The following is a 20,260-nucleotide window of genomic DNA, read 5'->3' as shown; positions in this document are numbered from 1 at the left end:
ACAGTCGTCCGGAACAGCTGGTGCTCTCATACATGCTTCAGTGTTTCTCGCCTCAAAGCGAGCATAAAAGGCATTTAGCTCGTCTGGTAGGCTCTCGTCACTGGGAAGCTCGCAGCTGGGTTTCATTTTGTAGTCCGTAATAGTTTTCAAGCCGTGCCACATCTGACGAGTGTCAGAGCCGGTGTAGTAGCATTCAATCTTAGTCCTGAGGGCATAGCGGGATTTCTTGTAAGCGTCCGGAATAGTGTCCAGCTCCTTTAATGCTGTAGCTCTAGCTTTTAGCTCGGTGCGGATGTTGCTTGTAATTCATGGCTTCTGGTTGGGAAATGTACATATGGTCACTGTGGAGATGACATAATCAATGCACTTATTGATGAAGCCGGTGTTGACTGAGGTGGTATACTCCTCAATGCCTTTGGATGAATCCCGGAACATATTCCATGTCTGTGCTAGCAAAACAGTCCATGTCTGTGCTAGCAAAACAGTCCATGTCTGTGCTAGCAAAACAGTCCATGTCTGTGCTAGCAAAACAGCAAAACAGAAGTGTAGTATCCGCATCTGACCACTTCTGTATTGAGCGAGTCACTTGTACTTCCTGCTTTAGTTTTTGCTTGTAAGCAGTAATCAGGTTGAATTGGGTTGAGGTCAGGTGATTTTGAAGGCCAGGGCATCTGATGCAGCACTCCATCACTCTCCTTCTCGGTTAAATAGCCCTTACACAGCCTCTGTGTCCTCAGCCTATGTGTCTCAAATTTGGACTCATCAAACCAAAGGACAGATTTCCACAGGTCTAATGTCCATTGCTCGTGTTTCTTGGCTCAAGCAAGTCTATTCTTCTTATTGGTATCCATAAGTAGTGGTTTCTTTGCAGCAATTTGACCATGAAGGCCTGATTCACGCAGTCTCCTCTGAACAGTTGATGTTGAGATGTGTCTGTTACTTAAACTCTGCGAAGCATTTATTTTGGCTGCAATTTCTGAGGCTGGTAACTCTAATGAACTTATCCTCTGCAGCAGAGGCAACTCTGGGTCTTCCCTGTGGCAGCCCTCGTGAGAGCCATTTTCATCATAACGCTTGATGGTTTTTGCGACTGAAATGTTCAAAGTTCTTAAAATTTTCCGCATTGACTGACCTTCATGTCTTAAAGTAATGATCGACTGTCGATTCTCTTTGCTTATTTTAGCTGTTTTGCCATAATATGGACTTTTGCCAAATAGGGCTGTCTTCTGTATACCACCCCTACCTTGTCACAACACAACTTATTGAATCAAATGCATTAATAAGGAAAGAAATTCCACAAATTAACATTAAACAAGTCACACCTGTTAATTAAAATGCATTCCAGGTGACTACCTCATGAAGCTGGTTGAGGTGAATGGAGGATGTCCGCATGTGTAGTTCCCACCGTGAAGCATGGAGGAGGAGATGTGATAGTGTGGGGGTGTTCTGCTGGTAACACTGTCTGTGATTTGTTTAGAATTCAAGTCACACTTAACCAGCTGTGTAAGGGCTATTTGACCAAGAAGGAGAGTGATGGAGTGCTGCATCAGATGACCTGGCCTCCACAATCACCCGACCTCAACCCAATTAAGATGGTTTGGGATGAGTTGGACTGCAGAGTGAAGGAAAAGCAGCCAACAGTTGCTAAGCATATGTGGGATCTCCTTCAAGACTGTTGGAAAAGCATTCCAAGTGAATCTGGTTGAGAGAATGCCAAGAGTGTACAAAGCAAGGCAAAGGGAGGCTACTTTGAAGAATCTCAAATATAAAATATATTTTGAATTGTTTAACACTTTTTTGGTTACTATATGTATCCATCTGTGCTATTTCATAGTTTTGATGTTGTCACTATTATTATACAATGTAGAAAATAGTAAATATAAAGAAAAACCCTTGAATGAGTTGTTGTGTCAACTTTTGACTGGTACTGTATATCAAAACAGTTATGACGGTTATTTTATTTTCATGATGCTTTTCATCCATAATCGTTGGTTACACGATTATACAGTAGTTGTGTCAGACTTAACTAGATGCACTGAGGACTGGGATGAGTTTATATGGAGCTATTAAGATTTTCCATCTTACAAGATATTCTGGTGAACTAATCAACGTGACTAGTGTACAGTAATTTACCTAAGCAGTATACAGTCATTGTTCGTGAGCTGCAGTATGGAGAACCTTGTATATTCCATGAAACTGAAAGGAATACAAAAAAGCTATCTGAATGAGTCCAGTAGCCCCCATCATGACCATCCCTAACCCCCTCCTCTCCCCTCCCTCCCTCCCTCCCTCCACATAGAGTCCTTAGAACCCACCTACCAGCAGCTGCAGAAGATGAAGCTGGACAAGAGTCCATTCGTGGTGGTGTCAGTGATTGGTCAGGAGCTGCTCACGGCGGCCCACCACACCGCATCCGTGGTGGTCCTGGAGGCCGCGTTAAAGATCGGTACCTGCAGCCTCAAGCTGCGTGGCTCCGTCTTCTCAGCCCTCAGCAGCGCCCACTGGTCCCTGGGCAATGCAGAGAAGAGCACCGGATACATGCAGCAAGACCTGGAGGTTTCCAAGACACTAGGTGAGACCACAGGGGTGCATGTTTGTGTGTGTGTTTTTGTCTGTTTATTTATGTTCGTATCTGTGTGTATTGGTGTGTCTCTATCTGGTCCTGAGTTACTGTGTGTGTAAGGCAGCCCAGATTGTCTGACTCTCCTGACCCCACACAGTTTGACACACAAGTGGGCAGTGTATAGCAGAGCAGCAGGAGATAAGGGTCTGGATGGAGCAGAGCGCTGTGGTTTTTAGGTAGAGAGCCTGGCTCTATGGCTCTGTATGGGGGGGCCTGTCTATCAGGCAGATATAATAAGGCCTCCCCTTCTCCACCTCTCACCCCACTAGGGCCTAGCAGGTCTACTTCTACTGTGGAGCTCTGTCTGTACAGCAGCTTAGAACACCCAGTACTCCATTTAAGGACGTAATGGGATGTCAGTGTCAAGGAGATCCAACGTATCACTGCATCACTGCTCTAAGATGGTGGAGGACCAAGACTGCCCTGTAAATCTACACTAAATTACAGCACATTTAGTAGTGATTTTCCTGTTGTACTGTATATAACCTGAGTGATAAACAAACAAGTATACAGATGCTTACAAAGTATTGATTATGTTCTCAGATGATTTTGTATAGAGAACACTGTCCTTTGTCCTAAACTGTCCTGGAGTGACATGTCCTTTCTCCTCCCTTTCCTCCTCTACTCCAGGTGACCAAACAGGTGAATGCCGTGCCCATGGCAACCTGGGCTCAGCATTCTTCTCCAAGGGGAATTACCGCGAGGCCCTGACCAACCACCGCCACCAGCTGGTCTTGGCTATGAAGCTCAAGGACAGGGAGGTAAGAGACTGAGACACACATGGCCACATCCCACTCATGAGGAGAAGATGTGTCCTCTTATCAGGGGTTCCCAAACTTTTTCACTCAGGCCCCCCCTTCCAGCATTGTCTATTTCTATGGGCACAAGCACTGTTCATGACACAAATTGTTCACACCCCTCCTGTTGGGGGAGAGAAAATTTACAGATTTAAAGCTTATTTCCTGCAGTTCTACACATTTTGTCATGGGTTGCAGAGAACATTTAGCAGTTTAAAGCAAATTTTCTTGCAATTCTATACATTTTGCCATGTCTAATGTGTATTCATGTGATATTTGTGTGACTCGAACTTTACAAAAACATCTATGGGATAAAAAAAACTATGTTTTGATCTGGACATTTCTGATGTTCTAAATAGCTCTCTGAGGTATGCAATGACTGACAGTACAAGAGGACAACTGATTATGCACCACCCACTTTCGAAATGGCATCTTTTGCATTCTACTAGTAACTGTAACTGTAACAGGTTTCTTGTTCAAATCCCGAGCTGACAAGGTAAAAACCTGTCATTTTCCTAGTTAAATAAAGTTAAAATGTAAGAGAAATCTCTCACATAGTTTTAGGTTATCTTCTGCTATAGGAGGGGGTGAGGTCATATCGGGGATAGATGGCTAGTGATTTTTTTTCTGTTTCTGTTAGTGGTTGTCATAGTGATGTGTCCAGCATCTTCTCCTCTGTCTTGGTCGTTCAGAGGGTGACTGAAGGGTAAGACTGAAGAGCAGGAAGGCTCTACTGCTGGTTCTCCTGTCAGAGAGAGAGAGGGATGAGAAGTGGGCTAGGAGAACAAGTGAAGGTGACAAGGCGAGGGATAGAGAGGTGGAGAGACCAATGGGAGGGCCATTAGTAACAGCTGGTGCTCCTCGTTATCAATGCAAAACGTTTATGCAGATATTATAGAGATATTTATCCTGTACATGATTCAGGTGTCCTGTACATGATTCAGCTTTGGCAACATATGTTGCTTTAGGAATGCCATTTAGACTGATTAAGCTGTTTGGATATGAAATAGAGGGGGAAAGAAAACAAAGGACATGAGAGAGAAAAAACTGACGGACAAGGGAGAGTGAGAGCTTGAGAGGGAGAGGGAGAGAGAGAGAGAGAGAGAGAGAGAGAGAGAGACAGTGAGAAAAAGGGCTAGTTTCTCTCTCTCTCTCCCTTAAACCCGCTCTCACTGCTTGTTCCAGCACAGTTCCGTCTCTCCCTGCTTCCCCCATCTCTCCCTGGTTCCCCCGTCCCTCCCTGCTTCCCCCTTCTCTTCCTGCTTCCCCCGTCTCTCCCTGCTTCCCCCGTGTCCATCCCCCGTCTCTCCCTGCTTCCCCCGTCTCTCCCTGCTTCCCCCGTCTCTCCCTGCTTCCCCCGTATCTCCCTGCTTCCCCCATCTCTCCCTGCTTCCCCCATCTCTCCCTGCTTCCCCCGTGTCCATCCCCCGTCTCTCCCTGCATCCCCTGTGTCCATCCCTGCATCCCCTGTGTCCATCCCTGCATCCCCTGTGTCCATCCCTGCTTCCCCTGTGTCCATCCCTGCTTCCCCTCATCTCTCCCTGCTTTCCCCCTGTTCCTCCATGCTTCCCCCGTCCCACTGCTCCCCTCATCTCTTATCCTCCCCTCCAGCACCTCCCCAGCCGCTTCAACTGTTTGTTTTCGCAGATATCAGAGGACGTTTATATAGTCCAGACATAACCACACAATGAGAAACAAAGCTACAGCTAACTGCCAAAGGCCCCTCACATCTCTCACACAAATACCTCCACATAGATAGGCAAAAGACCACAGCCATCAGTGGAAGGCCTAGACCTACGTACAGTATGTCATGCACACAGGTTTAGTTACAGTAGTGTTAGGGGGAGCTGTATTTGAGTGTGCTTGTGGATAAGGTAAGGAGTGTGGGGATCTGTGTTTAATTTGGGGGTCTCAATACCCAGTTCACATTAAAACTGACCATCCTACCGATCCTTGACTTCGGCGATGTCATTTACAAAATAGCCTCCGACACTCTACTCAGCAAATTGGTTGCAGTCTATCACAGTGCCATCAGTCTTGTCACCAAAGCCCCATATACCACCCACCACTGCGACCTGTATGCCCTCATTGGCTGGCCCTCGCTTCATATTGGGGCGGCAGCGTAGCCTAGTGGTTAGAGCGTTGGACTAGTAACCGGAAGGTTGCGAGTTCAAACCCCCGAGCTGACAAGGTATAAATCTGTCGTTCTGCCCCTGAACAGGCAGTTAACCCACTGTTCCCAGGCTGTCATTGAAAATAAGAATATGTTCTTAACTGACTTGCTTGGTTAAATAAAGGTAAACTTTTAATAAATAATTAAAAATTAAAATTAAATATTCGTCGCCAAACCCACTGGCTCCAGGTCATCTACAAGTTTTTGCTAGATAAAGCCCCGCCTTATCTCAGCTCACTGGTCACCATAGCAGCACCCAGCATGTATATTTCACTGGTCACCCCCACAGCCAATTCCTCCTTTGGCTGCCTTTCCTTCCAGTTCTCTGCTGCCAATGACTGGAACGAATTGCAAAAATCACTGAAGCTGGAGACTCATATCTCCCTCACTAACTTTAAGCACCAACTGTCAGGGCAGCTCACAGATCACTGCACCTGTACATAGCCCATCTGTAAATAGCCCATCCATCTACCTCATCCCCATACTGTTTTTTTTTGTTGCTCCTTTGCACCCCATTATCTCTACTTGCACATTCATCTTCTGCACATCTATCACTCCAGTGTGTAATTGCTAAAGTGTAATTATTTCACCACTATGGCCTATTTATTGCCTTACCTCCCTTATCTTACCTCATTTGCACACACTGTATATAGACTTGATATTGACTGTATGTTTGTTTAAGCCATGTGTAACTCTGTTTTGTGTCGAACTGCTTTGCTTTATCATGGCCAGATCGCAGTTGTAAATGAGAACTTGTTCTCAACTAGCCTACCTGGTTAAATAAAGGTGAAATAAAAAAATTAAAAAACACATTAGGCACTGGCAGTAATTGGCTGACCAGATGGTAGCTTTTAATGAGTGTGTGCGTGTTTGTGAATGTGTGTGTGTTTCCATGCGTGTGTGTGTTTCCGTGCCCCTACAACCCTGCCTTCTCAGTCAGACAGTAAGGATTACTATGAAAGCCTCCACCCTTCCTAATCATATCTAGATCCTCCTACTAATACCAAGCTGCCACCTGACTGGCTGTTAAGGACACCTCTCACCCCTCTATCCCCCCCTTTGGTTGAGCACACAGCCCGCACACAGCACAACACCTTACATGTTGAATAATACTGACCCATTCTTATACAATACTCTCTCATTCACTTCTTCTGAGAGGGAACATCCCCTCACCTTCCCACCACACACTGACAGTACTTTTAGAAGTGGGCCAGTACAAGTTATGTGAGCTGTGTCTGAGGTGTTATGTAAAGACTATTCCAGGGCCTTGACTAGGTCATCCCATGCTGCTAATGGCTGCTGCCTCCTACAGGACATCCCCCCCTGGCACCTCTGGACCTCAGCCCCTGGTCCCCTAATCAGTCACATGTGTGTCACACCACCTGGCCTCCCTCAGAGAGCAGAGCAGAACACTGAGGGCTAACGGAGGGAACGGATCCCTTATTACTGTAGCTAGCCCAGCTAGTGTTTTGCTTTCTGATGTCAAAGTATTATCTGGCCTTAGAGGAGGTGAGGTCACTTCCTAGAGGCCAGGCCAACCTGGACACAGGATGTTGTGCTGCTGCTCACTGAAGTTCCAGTAGAGACCGTGAAGAGTGTGAAGGAGAGAGAGTAAGGGGCGCTCCCACCAGTGGCTGTCGGTGCCGTTGAAGATTAGAGAGGACAACTTTTTTTATGAGCATGGTCTTACTTCAATTACAGCTTATGTAACCCACCGCCTTGATTTGGTCCTATGTAGCAACATTTGAAATTGTGTTTTTTACATTTGATACAAATAGAGACGAAGAGCTAGAAAAATAACTCCAGGTAAAAATAGATTTGATCTGTTCCTTGACCTACAGTTGAAGTTGGAAGTTTACATACACTTAGGATGGAGTCATTAAAACTCGTTTTTCAACCACTCCACACATTTCTTGTTAACAAACTATAGTTTTGGCAAATCGTTTAGGACATCTACTTTGTGCATGACTCAAGTAATTTTTCCAACAATTTCACTTATAATCCACTGTGTCACAATTCCAGTGGGTCAGAAGTTTACATACACTAAGTTGACTGTGCCTTTAACTTCTTACGGCTGAAATCCCGCTAACGAGATCGATATGACAACAGCCAGTGAAAGTGCAGTGCGCCAAATTCAAACAATAGAAATCTCAAAATTAAAATTCCTCAAACATACAAGTATTTTACACCATTTTAAAGATAAACTTGTTGTTAATCCCACCACAGTGTCCGATTTTAAAAATGCTTTACGACGAAAGCACACCAAATGATTATGTTAGGTCTGCACCTAGTCACAGAAAAACACAGCTGTTTTTCCAGCCAAAGAGAGGAGTCACAAAAAGCAGAAATAGAGATCAAAATAATCACTAACCTTTGATGATCTTCATCAAATGACACTCATAGGACTTCATGTTACACAATACATGTATGTTTTGTTTGATAAAGTTCATATTTATATAAAACAATCTCAGTATACATTGGCGCGTTACGTCCACTAGTTCCAAAAACATGCGTTGATATTGCAGAGAGCCACATCATTTTACAGAAATACTCATTATAAATGTCGATGAAAATACAATTGTTAGACATGGAAATATAGATATACCTTTCCTTAACCTCTTCAACCTATGGGGGCGCTATGTCATTATTGGATAAAAAAACGTGCCCGTTTTAAGCGCAATATTTTGTCACGAAAAGATGCTCGACTATGCATATAATTGGCAGCTTTGGAAAGAAAACACGTTTTCAAAACTGCAAAGATATTATCTGTGAGTGCCCCAGAAATGATGCTACAGGCGACACCAAGATGTAACCTCAAACAGGAAATGAGCTGAATTTTTGAAGCTCTGTTTTTACTATCGTCTCCTTATATGGCTGTGAATGTGCTGTGAACGAGCTTATGCTCTCTGCCGTTCGTCCAAGATGTCTGCAGCATTGTGACGTATTTGTAGGCATATCATTGGAAGATTGGCCATAAGAGACTACATTTTCCAGGTGTCCGCCCGGTGTCCTTTGTCTAAATTGGTGCGCAATTGTCAGTGGCACTCATTTTACCATGCGATACAGAAGGAGAAGCACACTTCCAGGAACGATACATCATTGAAGAGATATGTAGAAAAACACCTTGAGGATTGATTCTAAACAACGTTTGCCATGTTTCAGTCGATATTATGGAGTTAATTTTTGGAAAAAGTTCGGCGTTTTTATAACTGAATTTTCATTTTTTTTGGTAGCCAAACATGACGCAGAAAACGGACCGATTTCTCCTGCACAAGTAATCTTTCAGGAAAACTGAACATTTGCTATCTAACTGAGAGTCTCCTCATTGAAAACATGCGAAGGTAAATGATTTATTGAATGTTTTTGCTGGTTTTTGTGAAAATGTTGCCTGGTGATGCTAACGCTAAATGCTAATGCTAATGCTAAATGCTAGTTTTGCTATGGTAGAGAAGCATATTTTTGAAAATCTGAGATTACAGTGTTGTTAACAAAAGGCTAAGCATGAGAGCTAGCATATTGATTTCATTTCATTTGCGATTTTCATGAATAGTTAACGTTGCGTTATGGTAATGGGCTTGAGGCTGTAGTCATGAACCCGGATCCGGGTTGGCTCGAAGCAAGAAGTTAAGGAAAGGCTGTGTCAGATTTTTTAAAAACTTCTCAAAAACACGCTCCATGTTGGAGTCAACAGAAATCAGAAATAACATTATAAATATTCCCTTACCTTTGATGACCTTCATCGGAATGCACTCCCAGGAATCCTAGTTCCACAATAAATGTTGGATTTGTTCGATAATGTCCAATATTTATGTCTAAGTAGCTACTTTTGCTAGGGCGTTTAGTACACAAATCCAAACGCTCGTGCAGGTCCAGCAGCACGTCGGACGAAAACTTCAAAAAGTTATATTACAGGTCGTAGAAACATTTCAAACTAAGTATAGAATCAATCTTTAGGATGTTTTCATCATAAATCTTCAATAACGTTCCAACCGGAGAATTCCATTGTCTGTAGAAAAGCCATGGAATGCAGGTCGCTATCATGTGAAATGCGCATGACCAGGACCTGGCTCTCTGCCAGACTACTGACTCAACGAATTCTCATCCGGCCCCACATCACAGTAGAAACCTCATTCAAGTTTCTAAAGACGGTTGACATCGAGTGGAAGCCTTAGGAAATGCAACATAACCAATATCCCACTGTGTATTCAATAGGGACTGGGTTGAAAATTTACCAACCTCAGATTTCCCACTTCCTGTTTGGATTTCTGCTCAGGTTTTTGCCTGCCATATGAGTTCTGTTATACTCAGACATCATTCAAACAGTTTTAGAAACTTCAGAGTGTTTTCTATCCAATACTACTAATAATATGCATATATAAGCAACTGGGACTGAGGAGCAGGCCGTTTACTCTGGGCACCTCTCGGCAACTTTTATCCAAGCTACTCAATACTGCCCCTGCAGCCATAAGAAGTTAATGCAACCACTGTGTCAGATTTCAATTTTTTTTTTACAGAAAAAGAACACCATGCAATAATCTGAGTACGGCGCTTAGACAAAAAAACAAGCCATACAGATACCCACCATGTTGTGGAGTCAACAGAAGTCAGAAATAGCATTATAAATATTCACTTACCTTTGATGATCTTCATCATAATGCACTCCCAGGAATCCTACTTCCACAATAAATGTTTGTTTTGTTCGCTAAATCCATAATTTATGTCCAAATTCCTCCTTTTTGTTTGAGCGTTTAGTTCACAAACCAAAATCACGACTCGCAGTCCAGACGAAAAGTCAAAACAGTTCGTATAAACATGTCAAACGATGTATAGAATCAATCTTTATGATGTTTTTATCATAAATCTTCAATAATGTTTCAACTGGAGAATTCCTTTGTCTTTAGAAATACAATGGAACGCAGCTACCTCTCACGGGTGCGCGCCTGACTGAGCTCAAGGCACTCTGCCAGACCTCTGGTTGAAACTGCTCTCATTCTCTCCTTCTTCACAGTAGAAGCCTAAAACAAGGTTCTAAAGACTGTTGACATCTAGTGGAAGCCTTAGGAAGTGCAATCGGACCAAATTTACACTGTATCTTGGATAGACTTGAAAAACTACAAACCTCAGATTTCCGACTTCCTGGTTGGATTGTTTCTCAGGTTTTTGCCTGCCATATGAGTTCTGTTATACTCACAGACATCAATCAAACAGTTTTAGAAACTTCAGAGTGTTTTCTATCCAGATCCACTAATAATATGCAACTGGGACTGAGTAGCAGGCAGTTTACTCTGGGCACGCTTTTCATCCAAACGTGAAAATGCTGTCCCCTATCCCAAACAGATTAAACAGCTTGGAAAATTCCAGAAAATTATGTCATGGCTTTAGAAGCTTCTGATAGGCTAATTGACATCATTTGAGTCAATTGGAGGTGTACTTGTGGATGTATTTCAAGGCCTACCTTCAAACGCAGTGCCTATTTGCTTGACATCATGGTAAAATCAGAAGAAATCAGCCAAGACCTCAAGAAAAACAATTTTAGACCTTCACAAGTCTGGTTCATCCTTGGGAGCCATTTCCAAATGCCTGAAGGTACCACGTTCATCTATTCAAACAATAGCATGCAAGTATAAATACCATGGGACCGCGCATCCTTCATACCGCTCATGAAGGAGACACGTTCTGTCTCCTAGAGATGAACTTACTTTGGTGCAAAAAGTGCAAATCAATTCCAGAGCAACAGCAAAGGACCTTGTGAAGATGATGGAGGAAACAGGTACAAAAGTATCTATATCCACAGTAAAACGAGTCCTATATCGACATAACCTGAAAGGCTGCTCACCAAGGAAGAAGCCACTGCTCCAAAACCACCATAAAAAAGCCAGACTATGGTTTACAACTGCACATGGGAACAAGATCATACTTTTTTGGAGAAATGTCCTCTGGTCTGATGAAACAAAAATATAACTTTTTGGCCATAATTACCATCGTTATGTTTGGAGGAAAAGGGGGAGGCTTGCAAGCCAAACAACACCATCCCACATGTGAAGCATGGGGGTGGCAGCATCAAGTTGTGGGGGTGCTTTGCTGCAGGAGGGACTGGTGCACTTCACAAAATAGATGGCATAATGAGGATGGAAAATTATGTGGATGGAAAATTACGTGGATATATTGAAGCAACATCTCAAGACATCAGTCAGGAAGTTAAAGCTTGGTCGCAAATGGATCTTCCAAATGGACAATGACCCCAAGCATACTTCCAAAGTTGTGGCAAAATAGTTTAAGGACAACAAAGTCAAGGTATTGGAGTGGCCATCACAAAGCCCTGACCTCCATCCTATAGAACATTTGTGGGCAGAACTGAAAAAGTGTGTGTGAGCAAGGAGGCCTACGAACCTGACTCAGTTACACCAGCTCTGTCTGGAGGAATGGGCCAAAATTCACCCAACTTATTGTGGGAATCTATTGGAAGTCTACCCGAAACATTTGACCCAAGTTAAACAATTTAAAGGCAATGCTACCAAATACTAATTGAGTGTATGTAAACTTCTGACCCACTGGGAATGTGATGAATGTGATGAAATATAAGCTGAAATAAATAATTCTCTCTACTATTATTCTGAAAATAAAGTGGTGATCCTAACTGACCTAAAACAGGGAATTTCTACTCGGATTAAATGTCAGGATTTTTGAAAAACTGAGATGAAATGTATTTGGCTAGGGTGGATGTAAACTTCAACTGTGCATCCTATATGCTACATTCAGGGCATCAATGTTGTTAAGAAAATGAGCAAAACTTTTGGAGTTCTCGATTGCTAACGTTATGTTTTTCAAAAACGCTGTAGTAAAAAGGACTATCAACACATACTGAGCAGTTCGCATTATAGATAGAAGCATGCTACATGGCAGACCAATCCAAACTCATCTCCCGGCATATCTAGCCCATCCATTATCTCAGCCAATCATGGCAAGCGAGAAGGTTCCCGCTTTTTCCGTGGCTAAACCAACTAGGCTCATAATTGAACAATTACAGTGGGGCAAAAAAGTATTTAGTCAGCCACCAATTGTGCAAGTTCTCCCACTTAAAAAGATGAGAGAGGCCTGTAATTTTCATCATAGGTACACTTCAACTATGACAGACAAATGAGGCTAGGTTGCTACAACCTAGCCTACAAATGAAAGTTTATAATGTAGGTGCACAGGGCGAGAGATAAATTGGAAAAATCAAGGTGACAGACAGTGACAAATTCAATACCGCCTTGCACACTCTTGCCTGCTTCCAGCTGATCAGGAGTGTAATCATTAGTCCAAACAGTTGCAAAATTTACATTTTTGCATCTAAAACTAGAGTTTCTATTGGACAAATTCAGGTAGGTCCTTCCCTATTTGGTTCCGTTTGCTTCCATTTAAGAAACGGTTTGCAACAGAATCAGCGGAATGAATCCACCCTGATCACCCACACACACAGTTCACATTCATTGCAGCCACATACAGCATGATCACTTTGCTCGTTGTATAATTCCTTCTCGCAACTATGAGCTCTCACCTTTTCCCTTCGCTTGTGCACTTATGTGCACAACACAACAGCTGTCTGTGACCAGGCAAAAAAACCTCTCCAAACTATCAGGTATCAAGGTAAGACCCAAGTGCAGACTGTGTGATGTAACAATGTTTATTGTAACAGGGGCAGGCAAATGACAGTACCCCCCCCCACACACACACACACCATCACCACCTGGCGTTCCACCTAGGCGGATACCTGGTTGACTGGGGTACCGGCAGTGAAAGTGGGCGATGAGGGCCGGGTCCAGGATGCCTTTAGTGGGAACCCAGCACCTCTCCTCTGCGCCATAACCCTCCCAGTCAACCAGATACTGGAAACCCCTGCCCCGTGGTTGAACCCTCAGGAGGCGTTTCACCATGTACGCTGGCTGGCCATCAATGACATGGGGGGAGGGATGGGCCTTTAAACAGAAGACAAGGGGCAGTCAGACATGGTTTTGACTCTAGACACAGAAAAGGTAGGAAAAATACAGAGGGTACGGGGCAACAGAGGACAAACAGCAGAGTGGCTAATGATCTTAGAGTGGGGGTAAAAGGTCTCTGCTTCCGGGGGTGTAGCCGCAGCACTATAGCGGCGGGCCAACACCTCAGGCTTGACTCTCTTGGATACTGGTCGTGTTGCGGAAGCGAAGTGGCCTGGGCCTTACTGAACTCCTCCCGGAAGTCCTGGTACTCTGCGGAGCTTGCAGAGAGGTCCGGGGCAATTTCCAAGCCCCAGGAAGTCGTCCCGCAGCAGGCAGAGCTGACTTCAGGCAATGAGTGTGGCAGGACAGGAATCCCAATACCACGGCAACCTGCAAAGTCTCAACCAGCAGGATTTGGACCGTATCACTGTGGTTCCCCAACACTCGTAGGTTGACGGGGGTGTTCTGGTGGGTGACCCGGCCTATAGAGCGCCCGTCGACGCAGTGCTCTAACACCCATGGGAATGTAAAGGGGTTGAGTGAGGATGCCCAGCTCGGACGCCACGGTAACGTCCATGAGACTCACATCAGCCCCCGAGTCGATGAGTACCTGGAGAGACTTGGACTGGTCGCCCCACAGCAGGGTGGCATGGAGAGGGGTGCGAGTAAGGGGAGAAGAACAATTATCTTTATGACCCACCAGTGTACTCACTCCAGCGAATGAGCTAGGTCTCTTGAAGGGACAGGTAGACACAAAATGACCCGCCGGTACCGCAATACAGACAACTCTGGATCTCAAGTCTGCGTAAGTGAAAGGTAAACTAAGAAAAAAAATTCTCTGTCTCTCTCTTTGCTGCTTTGAGTCAACTACTCAACCCACTTTATGCACCGCAGTGCTAGCTAGCTGTAGCTTCTACTTTCAGTACTATATTAATTATCTGATCCTTTGATTGAAAGACAACATGTCAGTTCATGCTGCAAGATCTCTGGTGGGTTGGAGGACATCCTCCGGAAGTCTTCCTAATTGCTGTGTAAGCATATGGAAGGGGGTGAGAACCATGAGCCTCTTTAGCTTTGTATTGAAGTCAATAACTGTCCTCCGGTTACACCATGGTGCTACCCCAGAGAGTGCTGTTGAGGCTACTGTAGATCTACATTGTAAAACAGTGTGTTTAGATCTGTTATTTGGTGACATTAATATATTTTGTATACTTTTATCTAAAAAGCATCACTTTCACTATTGTTTCACTGTTTTAATGTTCATGAAATTCACTGAGTAGGATGGTCCTCCCCTTCCTCCCTGAGGAACCTCCACTGGCTCACACATACAGTACATAAACCTCCATCTTAGCACTTTATTAATAATTATGCCCTTTACCTCAATGCAGGTAGCAATTCCCCAGAATAGGTGGTGTTCTCACACACACATTATACCGCTTGTCTATCCATGTGTTACTCCAGTGTAACTACTACTAGCCTTTCACCCAGTACAGTGCAGTACAGTACAGTGCAGTGCAGAGTGGCCTGGCTGTGTCCTGTGATGGAGCAGCAGCGAGAGACAGAAGACAGATCTTACTACAACATTAATATAGTAGCACTACTATTGGCCTATCCCCCAGCGCAGTGCAGTGCAAAGTTGCCTGGCTGTGTCCTGTGATGGAGGAGCAGAGAGAGACAGAAGACAGAGATCTTCCTGGGAGCGTTCTCCATTAATCACAGGCAGTAATTGGATCCTGTTTTTATCAGTAGAGGCGCAACGCACGGCCTCTCTTTCATCTCCTAATGCTCTGCCATGCAAGGCCTGGACTCTGCTGCTGCCTGCCAGACTGATGGTCCACCACTCCTCATTTCTACAGTTGGCCTAGTCACTGGCCTTAATCACACATATTGCTTATGACCACTACACCAGCCATTATGAGTTATTCACTTTCCACTTACTCTAGAGTATGGTCGTGACCAACGTCTCTGTTTTGGATAAATACATTCCGCAAGCCATACAGCTTTTCTATGTTTTCAAATGATTACTGCTCTTAAAGATGGAATATCTTGAAGGGAATGAATGATGGTATAATTGGTTATGTGGATGTACCTTGTGGTTGTGTTAGAGAGGGACACATTTATGGAAGGACAGTGAGAGTGGGATGGGTGGTTTAAAAGGTGAGGGGGAAAGCTGCTGGTGTTATCTATGAGAGGAGAGGGGGAACCTGGGAATGGCTCCTGGAGTTCAGTGTTCTGTCATCCGTGACTCGCTCTGAGCTGCAGTCCAAGCCTATGAGGTCATACTGTACCACAGAATTTAAAAAAAAAATGTTTTACTCGCAGACTTTGGAAATATCTTTAGCAGATTTTCAGATATGCTGGACATATAACATAAACACACTCTCCTTTATCCAGCCATATGTGGCCCTGCCAAGTCCTTCCATACAGTAGGTTAATGTGGCCCCACCTGGTCTACTCTGGTTCTTAATAGCAACCATCTGACTGAACAGCTTCATGTCATTCTCCTGATAAACTCTGCTGGTAAAACTAAACTGCCTCTCCTCTCCTGTGTTTGCATGTGACGTCCTAGTCTTAAATAGTAGGTTTAGCTTGAGTGAGGTAACCCCTAATTTGGGGGTGTGAGTATTTAGGAGAAACTGAGGCAGGCTGGCAATGGTACACTCTGTAATTACGTTACCCTGTGATGTTAAAATGCTATTCTTCTGCTGCTGGCTCCCCCAACCCATTGCAGGCTTGCAATGGAAATCACAAACCCAGCTAAAGAGGTTGGGTAGAGGGGAGAGCATTGGGGTCTAGAGGTCTAACTGCCCCTATACCACAACTCGTCTCCTCCTACCTCTCTTTCTTTGTTTGTCTACTCTGCCGTTTCCCTTGCTTGATCTGCTGAAAGGAATTTCCACTAACTAAACTAGCGTGGGGGGCCTGGTGGGTGTTCCTGGGGTCAGGGTTTGTCAGTGCTACAGCCGAGGAGGGGGGTCATTAAGGAATCATTAGGGGCCTGGTGCCTCAGCTGCCTTTATGGGGCCCTGCTCTAATAGGAGGATCCCATCCTCCCCTCTCCTCGCTCCCCACACCTCCTCTGCTGATTGAGAAGGAAGATTTGGGGATCATTAGGGGGTTCATTTATAGAGTATGAGCTGGCCCAGCTTGGGGAGAAGGGGGAGGAGGGGGACGAGGGGATTGGGGAAAAGGGTGTCAAGCCAAATTAGTGCAAGTACCTTTCTTTCCCCTTGTATCCACAGATGTCATAGAACAGCCCAGACCCACAGCCCCTGTGTATGGGTCTAGCAAGACCACACCAAGTCAAATCAAATTGTATTCATCATATGCTTCGTAAACAACAGGTGTAGACTAACAGTGAAATGCTTACTTACCACCATAGCCATTAGCCTAGCTCCACATAAAGAAGAGTCTTTCCTCGTCTCATTGTGCTAGGCTCAGCCCCTGGTGGTGGTAGTGAAGCAGCCACTCTAACCTGCATGTGGTCCATCTATCCTGGTGTGCTGTAACGACACACAGCCAGCCTGTCTCTCCTTTCCTGGGCCCGGTGAGTCAGAACTGTTCTACACCGACGCACTTAGCCGTGAATCATGGAAAATGTACGGCTGAAAACAGCCAATGGGCCATGACCAGCCAGGAGAGGGAAACAGGGATGTGTTTGTGTGTGTGTGTGTGCTATGTCTATAAGCCTCAGCATCAGACAGTAAGGTATCTCACAATAGCAATCACTAAATGGACTAAAGGAATGTGGTTTGCATGGATTGTGGAGGTGAATGTATGTCAGATTGTCAGGTGATTTGTCCCATTGTCCACAGTGCAGGCAGGTTGGTATGAGCCATCTAGCTTCAGGCTGCTACTGCGAGATTTATTGCTCTTAATTTGATTGTTGCAGCGCACAGCCTTATCTAATTAGTGTGTGTGTGTGTGTGTGTGTGTGTGTGTGTGTGTGTGTGTGTGTGTGTGTGTGTGTGTGTGTGTGTGTGTGTGTGTGTGTGTGTGTGTGTGTGTGTGTGTGTGTGTGTGTGTGTGTGTGTGTGTGTGTGTGTGTGTGTGTGTGTGGTTGTGTGTGTGTGTGTCATGGCCTGTGGCTGTGTTTTGTGAGTTAGCAGGTTACGGTGTAATGGTGTATTTACTGGTTTTGCCCCACCCCCAAGATACTATTGACCCAAAATGTTGTCTTGGGGCAGGTTCCCTGGAAAATACTGTGTGTGTGTGTGTGTGTTTGGTTTTACTATCCTTGTGGGATATTTTTGCCACAAGGAAAAAGGCTATTTTAGATTTAGGGGTTAAGTTTAGGGTTACAATTGGGGTTAGAATTAGGATTAGGGGTTAGGAGTTATGGTTAGGTTTGTGGTTAAGTTTAAGGGTTGGGGGTTAGGAAAATAGGATTTTGAATGGGAATCAGTTGTTCGGTCCACACAAGGATAGGTAAACAAACGTGTGTGTGTGTGTGTGTGTGTGTGTGTGTTGTAAAGTGGAGGGTTGGTAAAGGCGTATTTGTGTTTGTGAGTGTGTGCTCTGCATTTGCTGCATTGTAGGTGATGCAGCGATGTGTCTCCTAGTGAAGCACTTGGAGTGCTGTCAGAGAGATGAATGAGTGCTGTCATATTGACTACTGCTCTCTGCACTCTGCATCGCCACAGCCTTAACCCTCCATCCTCTCTCCTTCCTCTCTTCTCCTCTTCTCTCCTCTCTGCCCCATGCTCCATTTCTCCCCTCTCCTTCCCTATTTCCTATTTTTCTCCACTAGTTCACCCTCCCTTTCTCTTTCCCACTCCCTCCCTCAGCTACCTCACATATCCTTCCGTCTACTTCCCCTGTCTCTCTCTCTCTCTCTCTCTCTCTCTTTTTCCCACCCATTTCTCTCCCCCTTTCACTTCTCTCTCCAGTTGACAGATCCTCAGACCCTCTCTTTACCTTATGATGCCCCCTGGAAAGCATCAGTACATTCCACGACTCTAGGATTCTATACTGTATATGGCCGTGCTGTTTGAATGGGCTGCTACATAGAGCAGCTGAGTCCGAATACTGTAGTAGAGGCTGAGATATTTACTGATCACAGTGTCGATACCGGGGAGTCAAAGGTCGTTGGTTAATGCTAACAACCTTTTTTTAAACATTGCCTGTCTCTAACCACTATCTAGCCTTATGTAGATTGAACTGCTCCTCGCAACTGGGAAGTCGAGTAATTTGTCTTGAATATTACACCTTGTCTGTTTTTCTCTCCCTAGCTACTGCAATCAATGGCAATTCAGAGGGACAGATTAGAGAACAAATAAACAGTGACACGTTCCCGGGAGACTCCCTCCTGCTGACTGGCGGTGTTGTGCTCTATGATTATAGATGACAACCCCGATACATTCACAGCGTTCATCTGAGGAGGGGTGGGAGGGTTGGTTTAGGCAGGGGGGTGAAACTCAGTCTGTGGGGGTTCTACGGCAGGCCAGACTGCAGATATTTTAATCATTAGGAAAATCAAATGTCCAATCATCAATCTTGGCAGAAGAATTTGTGTCACCCGGGAAGGATGGAGGGAGAGAGGGATGAAGAGGGAAAGTGCCAACTCATCTTCCCTTGATAACAGCTGACGATAAGGGATGGAGGCCCATGAAAGACGTCAGCCAGCGGAAAGCTACTTCAGATGGGTTTGATTGAAATGAATTGTGTGTCAGCGTGGCCAATTGAAACCTGCTCTCCCATGTGTTGCTTATGTTCTCAGTGTAGTTTTTACAGTCTGCCAGACTTTCTGGGCCCAGTTTAATAATTGGAGTGTATTATAGTATGTATGCCAGGGACTTGTAGGGGTGCCACTTCACTGTGACCCAATTGAACAAGTCCTGAGAGGTTTCTAATCTCCTAGCTCTGTACCTCGGTGCGTAATTGGTCATGCTCTCCAATGATTATCAGTTTGATTTTGTGACACTGCCTGATCCCCCTTGGTGTCTTCGCCTCTTCAGCGCTATCTAAAACGTATAGGGTGATGGCGCTGTGTCCATAACTTAATGATGAAACACGTCTATGTGGTTTTGCTGGTCAGCTACAGTGCAACAGGATTTCAGGGCTTTCAAAGTGAATCAGGTATCTACAGTGGAGTGCAGGGTGATAGGAGACCTCCCACCCTAAGGTATAGCTGACGTGAGAACGTGGTTGGTTTCTCCAGCTTGCCCATTCATTCCCCTCCTCCTCGCCTCCCTTCGGCATACATCCAGCCGTCTTCCAAGCTGGCCAGAGAGCCATTTAGAGCCCTGGAACTGCATCCTTTCTTTCCAGGCCGATCGATAGTGGAGCTGTCAGCAAGACGAATGGAGGCTTTAGGAAGTCAATTTTAATGAAGGAAGAAAGTAGAAGAGAGGAGTATGGGAGGGGGAGAAGACAGGGAACAGGAGAGGGAGAGATGGGAGGGAGATATAAAGGGAGAGAAGGAGGAAGAAGAAGAGCATACGTGTGTGTGTGTGTGTGTGTGTGTGTGTGTGTGTGTGTGTGTGTGTGTGTGTGTGTGTGTGTGTGTGTGTGTGTGTGTGTGTGTGTGTGTGTGTGTGTGTGTGTGTGTGTGTGTGTGTGTGTGTGTGTGTGTGTGTATACTGTGTGAGTATGTGTGCAGAGATGTGTGTGTACTTTGTGTATTGCTGTCTCAAGGGAGAGCGCTAGGGTCAGCTGGTGTAAGAACTATTTATAGCCCAGCAGTGTGAAATGGCTCCTTGAATAC

General features: G+C 44.8%; 1 protein-coding gene across 3 annotated transcripts in view; it reads left to right on the top strand.

Moving 5' to 3' along the window:
* The window catches only part of LOC118357858 (tetratricopeptide repeat protein 28-like), a 330,099-nt gene that overhangs the window by 221,760 nt on the left and 88,079 nt on the right, over window positions 1–20,260 (top strand). For all 3 annotated transcript variants that reach the window (XM_052478794.1, XM_052478796.1, XM_052478797.1), the window contains 2 exons: window positions 2,300–2,572; window positions 3,254–3,384. In XM_052478794.1, coding sequence (XP_052334754.1) covers window positions 2,300–2,572; window positions 3,254–3,384 — 404 coding nt within the window. The remainder of the gene's footprint in view (window positions 1–2,299; window positions 2,573–3,253; window positions 3,385–20,260) is intronic.

The sequence above is a fragment of the Oncorhynchus keta genome, chromosome 25 (assembly GCF_023373465.1).
Source record: "Oncorhynchus keta strain PuntledgeMale-10-30-2019 chromosome 25, Oket_V2, whole genome shotgun sequence".
NCBI lineage: Eukaryota > Metazoa > Chordata > Actinopteri > Salmoniformes > Salmonidae > Oncorhynchus > Oncorhynchus keta.
The sequence above is the reverse complement of the archived record's forward strand: the minus strand, read 5'-3'. Positions and strand labels throughout refer to the sequence as shown.